This window comes from Saccoglossus kowalevskii, chromosome 10, assembly GCF_978046115.1.
Source record: "Saccoglossus kowalevskii chromosome 10, keSacKowa6.1, whole genome shotgun sequence".
In the NCBI taxonomy this organism is placed as follows: Eukaryota; Metazoa; Hemichordata; class Enteropneusta; family Harrimaniidae; genus Saccoglossus; species Saccoglossus kowalevskii.
In genome coordinates this window covers 26,943,372-26,954,348 of record NC_140650.1, presented here as the reverse complement: position 1 = coordinate 26,954,348, position 10,977 = coordinate 26,943,372, and the positions used below count along the sequence as shown (strand labels likewise).

Genomic DNA, 10,977 nt, shown 5'->3' with positions numbered 1-10,977 from the left:
ACAGTCAATGAAATATATCATCTTATAACATTACGTATAATGAAACTGAATTAAATTGATATATCACCATAGTCATTTCATGGTGACTGTAGAATTATCCTAGCAGAGTGACGATATCAATTTCAATCTTTGAAAGCTAATATTAAAAATAATTACATATAATACAGGGGGTTCAACGAAGACTGTGTTTTGAAACAGCGTTAGTATAAAGTAAAGTATTGTTTCTTTGCTACTAACATTGGCAATAAGGTGATCGGTTGTAATTTTTTTTTCAAACAGAAATTTCACCCTGACACGATCATATGCGCACAGTTTTATATGCATGGACATATGTTTCAGAAAAATGCCTGGGCTTTTTATTTTGTAAATAAGTTATTTGTGGGATAATATCCAATTGGAGTGTGTTTCACCAAATTCATTTGATTAAGATATTCCTTGGAATAGTTACTTAAATGCTGTGAAATAAGATTTACGCTAATCATATTGCCAACTCAGACTCTTAATGGCATGAACGTGTATCAGCTTTCATTGGGCGTACAATGTTACACTTACATTGTGTTGCTTAATGGTTAGCGTAGTTGGCTGTACACTCAGCAGTGAATACATACCACAAGGAATACATTCCACCCACTTGTCGGGCGTTCAGTCGGAGAGAACGTGCGCTGTTCCTGTTCCTGTGGGTGTTTGACACCTACTCATATCAATCGCGTTTCGTGCCTTTTAGAACACTATGGTCAATATATTGAGGTTAGTCTGCACATCAAACATCCTGCAATGGGTGTTAATAATAAGACTGAATGAACGTTAGACACCGCTTTCATTGAGATTTTATAAATCTGTAAAATGGAGATCTTCATTCAGACACTTGCCACCTAAACCGGTCAAATTCAGCATAAGTATTTTCTAAATGTCATCGCCTTTATTGTTTACACATGTTTCCTTAAGTAAATACATATACTTGAGTAAATACACGAAACATAAGGTTAACAATGTCAATTAATATACAAATGCGTCACTGGATACGATGCTTAACTGCGTTCTCGGCAAGCAATCTAATTTTCCATTTCAATGAACAACAGTAATGAGGTAGCTATCTCAATGCTGAACTGTCAAAACAATTATTGTGACAACAATCACGTACAAAATGTAATGCATTATATTAATCATTTTATAAAGTTTTCCTCATGAAAATCTGAACATACGCTGCGGGTATCTATTACATATGGTTTTACAGAATAATGCGGACACAACATCAAACGTTTTTGAGCGACACACAGTTTCAACATTTCCATTATTAAATATGAAATACATCTGCTCAATGGAAGTTCAATCGCGACAAACATTGTATTATAGATCCTGTACACTCGGTCCTATGTGGCATTACAAATACCTTTGCTGAAAACAATTTCCTGTACTGAAATGGAATAGAATGAAATGAAATGAATTGTCATCGTCATCGTCAATAGCTTAGAGATTTTAAATTTCTTCCATAAGTGCAGTTTAATCTAAATGACTGACCATCCCCATACATTCTGAAATTGCAAGGTAACCTCTGCCGAAGGAGGTAATTTTTTCCAGACGTTTGTTTGTATGTATGACTGTCTGCTTGCATTCTTGCCTGTCTTTCTGTCTGACAGCAAGATAAGTAAAAATATTTTGAACGAGTTTTCTTCACAAAAGCCAATCGAATATGTTCTGACATTGACGTAGATATATGGATGGATGGTTATGAAATGTTCAGGGTGTTATCCATAACATAAGTACCAATCGAATAAATGTTGGTAAAAATTCGTATAACTTTGTAAAAAACAAAAGATATATTTTCAGGAAATGGTTGCCCTTAAACAATCAGCAAACAGTCAGAGATGGAGTGGATGTGGATGTCATATTATTTTCAATAACTATTCATTACCAGATAACTAAAAAAATAATAACATATTCCCAAATAGGATTGCCCGTTACGCAAAAACAATCGATTAGAATTCAGTAGATACGTATCCATGGTTATGGTAGAAATAACAACTTTTTTCATCATTCATCAAGATAGTATGGGATATAAACATATATGCACGATTAACTGCATTCGTTTTTATTCAGTTTTGCAAGCTGAAACATGTTGCATATTGAAATGAACATGGAATTGAGACCAATAGATGGAGTCACAAAACCACCACCAAGATACTATAAGTTCGAAAAAACTACAGTATTTCTATTAGCCTATAATTTATATATACTCTGTCAAAGTGTGCATACTCCATATGTCACTATTATCTGGTTTTCTGTGCGTTTTGCATGAATATTTGAACTCAGTCTGTCTGTTGCTTTTGATTACTGTAAGTTATCTACTAATTATATCAGTAAAAATATCACGCATTACTGTGGTGTTCCATATAAAAATAATACGTCATGAAAACAGAACAGCTGGACAGTGTAAATAAACGTAATTCATTCAGGACAAAACATACCAAAATATTGTTCTCCAATCATGTGTAACTATTTCAGATGTTTTCCCATAAAACTACGTACATTTATGTTATTTATGCAAGAGTGTCGATGTCAACTAGCTCTTGAAAAGCTATTTCTTGCGGCTTTTGGGAGCAGTGGAAGTCAAGGAAGGCCTCTCCCTCATGTACGAGAGGCATCGTACCTCCCGAAATTCCTAGTGTCAACCGCATGTCACCGGCAGTAGTTATAGCTTAACCATCACTACTTTCCCATCAAATTATATCGCCATATCCAAACCAACGGTATCGTATATTACCAAATCACTAGGTCTAACGATGGGACATTTGATGTAAATATCGATCAAGAGAAAGTGCCCTACATTAATCCCACTTTCAATGCCACCTGATCACATCACACAATTAATGAAATGTAATTACTGATTATCGTGTGACGTCACCTTTTCATATAGACATATTTCAACATTTCATTTCGTTGGTGGGTATATAGGCGTGACATAAATACATCTCGGTAGGAGATATATTGAATACGAGCGCACGGGTCGTACCTTTGGGAAAGCAATTGTTATATATAAAGATAAAATCAACCTGTCACAACGTATTCACATCCTGTATATATCTTCCTTATATTACAGTGTCTCGACTGTAGTGATTCGCGCATTGTACAAATGGAAGGTTTAAACAGTGCCATGCACTATGCGATTATTACTATATTCCACTATAAGCACGCTTAAACTGCACACATAATATTGTATACAGGCACTGATACAGTTACGTAACGAGTGTGCGTTAGTTGAACTAATAACAACTTGATATCTATATCTGTAATACACTACATATATTAACAATGAGTATATGCCTTCCGATAAATGAATGGCCCAAAATCACATTTTGTTCATAAGTGAACTCAGAAATTACCCGGGTGATTGGGTAATTTTAAATCGTGAATGAAAATTTCTTATCAAATCAAAAAATACCGAAAATACACTAAAGACTAAACATGTTCGTTTTTTTAAACTTACTGGAAAGCTCTTCGAGAAATAACGCCAAGTTATACAAATCAATATGTAATACTAGTTGCTTTTACCGGCAACGCTATTATATGCAAAAAACATTCAAAACTAGCTATAGATTTCGTAAATTGATGCAAGGACGCTGTTGGTTCAACGTTATATGTGTGCAGGCATGAACTCTGGTACACTGTTCTTTTTCTATGACGTAATGAATTATAGTGTACACTGTACTTCCAATAAGTGCCCTTTATATCGAGAACAATATTTATCCATTAATATCCCCACCATTTTATCAGTGAGAGTAGCTCAGTAATGTTTCCTCACCATAGAATATTTAAAGTATCATCATCATAGATACAGTAATGCATTTTTCAGCGAATACTTTTCAATAATCAATATTCACAATAGAAAATGTAATTTATATGTTTTGCGTAAGTAAATTCGATTTTAAAACATATGGCCTAGAAGTAGAGAAATATATTGTCCTTATTTTTTCAGTTCATTGTAATACACATATTTCGTGAGATCTGACATATGTTATGGTATATTACTGAAGGTTACATTGTAATGGTTTATTTCCATATTTTTCATTCCTGTTTCATGTATTATCACATGAAATAAAATATCGGTTACCTCAAAGTGTTGGTATGAAAGATGTTTGATGTAATTGTGCTTGGGGACAATGGCTGGACTTTCATTGGCATAGAATGCGCGTTTCATACAGACATAGAATGTTTGACGGCAGCAATGGAAACTGTCAAATTATGTCTAGAAATCCAGAAATGACATTTTACATGTGTAATGATTTACATCTCTATTGGTTATGTTGCACAAAACAGCTCTGAACTACCCGTGGTTTCGGAGCCAGTTGAGTGTCAAGCAGTGGTCCGGTTTTTGTATTTGAAAGGACGCACACCAAAAGAGACTTTTGATGAAATGAAAGAAACGTTTGGTGAATTCAAACATGGCCGGAAGTGGCCAGCTACCAGACCTGATCGTCCCTCTTCTGCCATTGATGAGGCATCTCTCCGTCAAGTTGAGGCAGCCATTTTGGAAGATCGACGCATTACTGTTCGCCAAATAGCCCAAGGGGTCAGGATTATTAGTACAGGGTCTGTGGAAACTATAATTCATAACCATTTGCATATGCATAAATTCTCTGCCAGATGGATTCCCAAGCTGCTCACACCTTTCCAGAAGCAAGAACGCGATAAGTGCTCGATGATGAATTTGAAGATGTGCCAAGAAGATGAGTCAAGAAGTGTTTTCGAAATACTGATTACACAGGATGAAACGTGGGTCCATCACTATGATCAAAGCACTGTCAATGCAGTGGAAGCATTTAGACTTACCACCTCCAAAAAAGGCAAAGGTGCAGCCCTCCGCTGGCAAAGTATGCTCACAGTCTTCTGGGAGTAGTGATGACAGATTTCCTGGCAAAGGGTACCACAATTGCACGAGCCTATTACTCTTCACTTTTGATGAAATTAAGAGAAGCTATCAAATCGGGCAAGAGTCGGGCAAGATCAGCAAATTGCAGGAGGATTCCTGCAGGACAACGCTCCGGTCCTCAACTCACATGACGCCAGATCAGAAGCACGGGCGTGTGGCAAAGAAATCCTCTCCCATCCTCCTTACTTTCCTGACCTTGCACCCTCTTACTTCTTCCCAGCCATGAAGTTGTTTTTGAAAGGAAAGCGTTACCCAGATGATGCAGCCTTGATTTCTGAAGTTAGGACGTGGTTTGAGGACCAATCTGGGTTTTTCTACAAAAACGGTGTCTAGAGCTGCATCAAACAATGGGAGAAATGCATAACTCTTGGTGGTTCCTATATAGAGAAAAACTAATAATAATGTGTCAAGTTTCATTAATCTTCCGCTATGGGAAATGAGTCAGGGGCATTACTTACTGAACGCCCTTCGTATTCAGTCTGAATTGTGCATCCTTACTTAGCTTTTCGAAATTATATATACAGGATTTTACGGAGATATCATGTTTTTTTAGTATCTTGCTCATTGGCAGTATCAATAAGCCATATAGATGAATTACTGCGGATTTTGACAAGAAGTTAAAAAAGAAAAAAAGCACACTGACGGAAATACCCCATCAAAGACGTGTAAATGCTTACGTAATTAGAAGATATGTATAATCCCACGTGCTCAAAACTGGAAATGTATAGAAATACGTGCTAATTACATTCATACTGAATAAAACACAATACTATTATCCCATATAGGGCTTCATTATATAGTGCATTCATGCCAATTGAGGTGTACATTAATTGCAAAATTAATCGGTGCGTGATTTGTTTCTACCTCACATTGTCCTTGATACGCAGACTGCATTCACGTTTTGTTTCAAACTAATAATTTATTACAAAAGGGTGAGTATATTCTGAAGGACTTAATCCCACATCGAGTATGTGCTATCTCAAATAGCACTATCCCGGAAATAAATCAACAATCTATAAGTTTGCCTATAAGAGGTTCTTCATGTGGGATTACCTAGCTATCACGTCCGCACAACATCACTAGGGTGTGTATCAAAACAAATACTTTATTCAGTTAACTAATATATGAATAAATTTGCTTGAACAAATTATGAACTTTTCGCTTTACCAAATTCACATCGAGTGAGTATTGATATCATTTGAGAGTAACACTCATTTATACCATGCGATGATAATGAATGGTAAAAATGAATCAACTCTTTAACTGTTGGAGCATAAACAGATCAAATCATTCTTCTTCTTAAAGAACACCGCGTACCTAGAGGGGAACCACAACCCCATTAGAAAACGGAAAAGTAGCTGTGTTGTATTTTGTTAACGATCGCAATCACAGCAATATAGCAGGTTTTCTAGGTTATTGTATCGACCTCACTAAGACACATTTTCACTGAACGATTTCAATTACCAAAGTAAGATCTTATTTCTGTTTCCTATAACTCGATGGGGAGAACAACTTTGAAATACGCAAAAATACAGAGAAGACTATTTCCCTCGATACAGAAAGTCATACCAAGATGTCATCGAATTGAATAATACGTTTGCGTTATTGAACTGCCAAGAAGAGATGAACACAAATACGGTTGCGCGTATATTCATTACTGTTCGATGTGACATACAATGTAGGCTGAATTCTCCTTTACGCGTCAACGTAGTCCATATTGCATGGAAACACATTGGCCAATGCCATCGACGTAATAGGATAAAATACTTAAAATACTTAGGAAAGTATCGACGAACAATCAAATTCAAACTTTGATAATGGAAATAAATATAATACAGATAAACACTCTGGCTATTCAAAATTCATTCCAAGTAAACTTTATGCTATTACCTTTGATCGCCCCTTCCCATTCGCAGTTTGTAAAATAATTTACACTGTGCGACACTACCACACTGCGTTGTTACATCACTGGCGGCTAAGCAAGTAATTACAAATTAACAAATTGAATACATACATAGTGATTGTCATTTGAGATCCAATCATTTACTTCACTTGAACTATTGCTGCATTGACACAGAAAAAAAACATTCGCATTCTCGGTAGTTCCTTTAGTATATATGAGAAAAAAGAATTTCTGAAAATATCAAATTAGTTTGATACCTCACATGTAATTGAGAAAAAGGGAGAATCTCTTTGGTTAATCAAACTTCCAATCCACGTGTTACGTCAGTATGACGCAAGTTCTACGAATGACATATCATATCATACACTTCGTGGTATTGATCATTACATTTTGTTATTTTGTTTCAGTATAATATAGTACGTGACGGAATTTACGATGGTCAGGCATAACAATGTGGAATTGTGATATTTGAACCGGTGCCGTATTATATTTAAGTGAAGAGGCACGATTGTATTTTGATGGTGCCTAGTATGTTCATACATTTAAGTTATATCGTGATCACTGATAATTCACAAGTGCAACATTTCAGTCGGAAATATATTAATCGTATTTAATCCTCTGTCACACGCATCCTGAAAAATTGGTGGTTACAGCGGTCATACTCACTCATGCCGATTACAGTATATAATTGTATTTCGTCATGATGATGATTAACGTTCATTTAAAAACTCAGTAAAAGTTAGTAAATAAATGTATATATATATATATATATATATATATATACAATCAGCATCCTATTTTTATGCAATGCGTGCATTAAATTCAGAATGCTTTGGTTCATACAAGGTGTCAAATTAAGATTATTATTCAAATATTTAGCATATGGAACTGGATATACATAATGAAACCAACATTTACAGCGAATGAGATGAAAAGTCGTTAATAGATCGATGTTTTGTTAAAACATAATACAAAGACAAGAAACTTACGTCGGTAGAGATACTTGATGTATTTTAATGCTTCTGTTGATTGTACATAATATATAAACAAATAAATAATAATGTCGGAATTAAAATATGTAAAACCAATATATAAAACAATATACTTGAAATAAATTAACTAAATTAATTATTTAGAAATACACTCAGTCAGTAGGCATATTGGGTATTAGTTATATGACCTAATCCGTTGCTAATGATGATAATGTTACAAATGAAAAAAACATAAAAAACAAAAAAAGAGATTCGTGACTACACGTTTATCACCCTATAGGGAAATACGTTACTTGATAGGAAACCATACATTATTTTGTATTATAATGGCAGGTCGTAATTCACACTACCCAGAGGCAGAGAGTTCACTAAACTCAGATGATCAGGGTCATACAGTCAAACAGATACATTCGTGATTGAGGTGAGCAATTTAATTAGTATATACGCGAGTTCGGGATCTGCCATCATTGGCTTTCTAACAAGCAGTTCAACCACGGTATCGTTTTCAGCTCGCAATTGTCACTGAACCTAAATTCTTGTCGATAAAACACTCTTCAAATGGAATTATTATTCAAATAAATACAAGGTAATGTCAAGAAAACAAAAACCGAAAGGCCACGTGGTGAAAGTTTTTAAAAAGGTGTTTCAATATTAGGGAATAGTCTAAAATGCACGATAGCAAAATCAGTCGAAAAATAGTCCCTTTGACAAACATTTGTATGGCATAAGCATCAGCATTTATATCTAAGCTTTTAGATGATGTTTAAGTTGTTACTGTAGCATGCTTAGTAATATTTAAAATCTTCCGAATGACACATACATTTTAACAAATCAGTTTCACCCTGAAGTGTTTATAATGTACATAATTAGGAAAAGTGTTTTTGCATCAACACATTTTGTAAAGTTGTTATGACCAGAACGTTTACTTTAAAAGCACAATTAGCACAACACCTAGCAACATTAAAACATGAGGTACTTAATTCATTTTAAATTCAACTTCATTCAATTTCCTTAAAATTCATCCATTCCGATCAATGCGTTCGTTCCCGCATACATCCTCTCTAAATTTGCCAATAAATTATGCACGTACAATGTGTGATAATATTTATAGTCTGGCGTTTTAAATTAAAATGTATCTTTGCCATCAAATATTTGCTCACTAGAATTTATTACAGTATAATGAATTCAAAACTGTTTTATATTAATGCGTCACGTGCAATAATTAGGGGAAATATTTTAACTGGTTGCCATGACGTCTTCATTTGCCCACAACGCATGAACTGTGCAATTGCCGCACTGGAGTGCGTTATCCTGCGAAAACGATATCTTTTTGCTGACTACCAACGATATACTAATAATAAGTAGCGGAGTACTTGCTTCAGATAATAACGTGGAATGCGAGCTTCATCGCGTAGACAGTCGGAGTCAGGTCTGCGGGGTATGTAAGGTGAGATCCGCTATCACTCACCGCGTGTGTTCCTTTTTTTTTTTTTTTTTTTTTTTTTTTTTTTGCTGCATACATTATCGTCATTTTCTTAACTAAGTCAGGGAGAACAGACAACGCGTACGCAGAAGTTCCTGACTGTCGTACACACAGCATCGTGATGGAATCCGGAGCGGGAAATAACGATCCATTAATAGCGCACACATCGTTTAATGTGTCCAATATGACGGATACGTATTCCAACCCGTTTGATGAATTACGGGCAGGAAAGGATCTTGTGCGGCAACTGGCTTGGCTGATCGGTGTACTATACGCCGCTGTGTTTATGGTCGGTACTTTGGGAAACGCTCTGATAGTCATCACCGTAGCTTGCAACAAATCGATGCAGAACGTTACGAATTATTTCATAGCCAACCTGGCAGCCTCTGATTTCATAATGTGTATTTTCTGTATACCTTGGACAGTGGTTAACAGCTTAATGGACAACTGGATATTCGGAGACGTTATGTGTCGCCTTGTACCCACCATACAAGCGATGTCGGTGTTTGTGTCAATTACATCTCACGTTGTTATAGCGAGCGATCGATACTGCATGATAACGTACCCGTTGAAACCACGGCTGACCAGGGCTCTTTGTTTTGTTATCATCGCCCTATCGTGGACCTCTGCTACAGCACTCGCAATTCCTATAACATACTTCACCAAAGAATACGACCTGCGTGTTTACGGCTACCACATCGTTTGCTACGAGATGTGGCCGTCAGAAGTGCCCAAGAAATTATACGAGATTGGTTTATTACTGCTTGGCTATTTAATCCCTCTAGTCGTGATTATTATCCTTTATGGCAGAATTTCTTACGTGATAACGAGTCGAGTTTTACCAGGAGTGTTCACCGAGGCACAGGAGAGGCGCGATCTAAAAAAGAAACAGAAAACCAACAGACTATTATTAGCAGTTGTCATGACATTTACGATATGTTGGTTCCCGATGTATATGATTCGCATTATCACTGAGATCAATCCAAAGGTATTTAGCGGTGAATACCATGATTTAGTGTTTTTTATATGTCACTGGTTTGCCATGAGTTCAACCGTTTACAACCCTTTCGTATACGCCTGGCTACATGAAAAGTATCGCCGGCGGTTGAAATTGGCATTTATGGCAACATGTTTCCGGCGTTCCGTAAACTACCGCCAACACAGCAAGGAGGGGGCGGCAACAACGCATCCACAGTCTCGTGACTACGTTGCAATCTCTCCCAAATCGACAAGATTTATTTCCTTGCAAATTTCGAAATGAGCGGGCATAGTATAAATATAAGCCGCACATAAATAATGGTGTTTATCGACCAGAGTGGAGGAGGTCTGTACGTTTGACTTCATATATAATGATTGAGACGACCCATCTCAACATGGGTTGAAAGTGATACCGGATTTTTTGGCAATTTGAGAGTTTCTTAATATCATATCTTTATTAACATATTCATACTCAAGACGCCTGCGTTTGACATTTTATGTGCATTTAATCTTTGTTTTACCATCCAACGGATTAATGTAGTGCACTACAACCTTCGGATTTTTTTTTATTTCAGCGTCATGTTAAATTTTGCAAAATATGCCTGCCTTAAAAATTCCAATTTAGATATATTTGCAATCACAGCATATTGCTGTTTCATTGTAATCTAAACCTAATAAACATGATTATTATGAT

General features: G+C 36.0%; 1 protein-coding gene across 1 annotated transcript; it reads left to right on the top strand.

Annotated features, from left to right (window-relative positions):
* The first annotated feature begins 9,394 nt into the window (after positions 1-9,394).
* Positions 9,395-10,566, top strand: LOC100371514 (prolactin-releasing peptide receptor-like). The gene has a single exon (XM_085504657.1). It carries the CDS (start codon positions 9,427-9,429, stop codon positions 10,564-10,566), a length of 1,140 nt encoding a protein of 379 aa, XP_085360783.1. The 5' UTR covers positions 9,395-9,426.
* Positions 10,567-10,977: the final 411 nt, after the last annotated feature.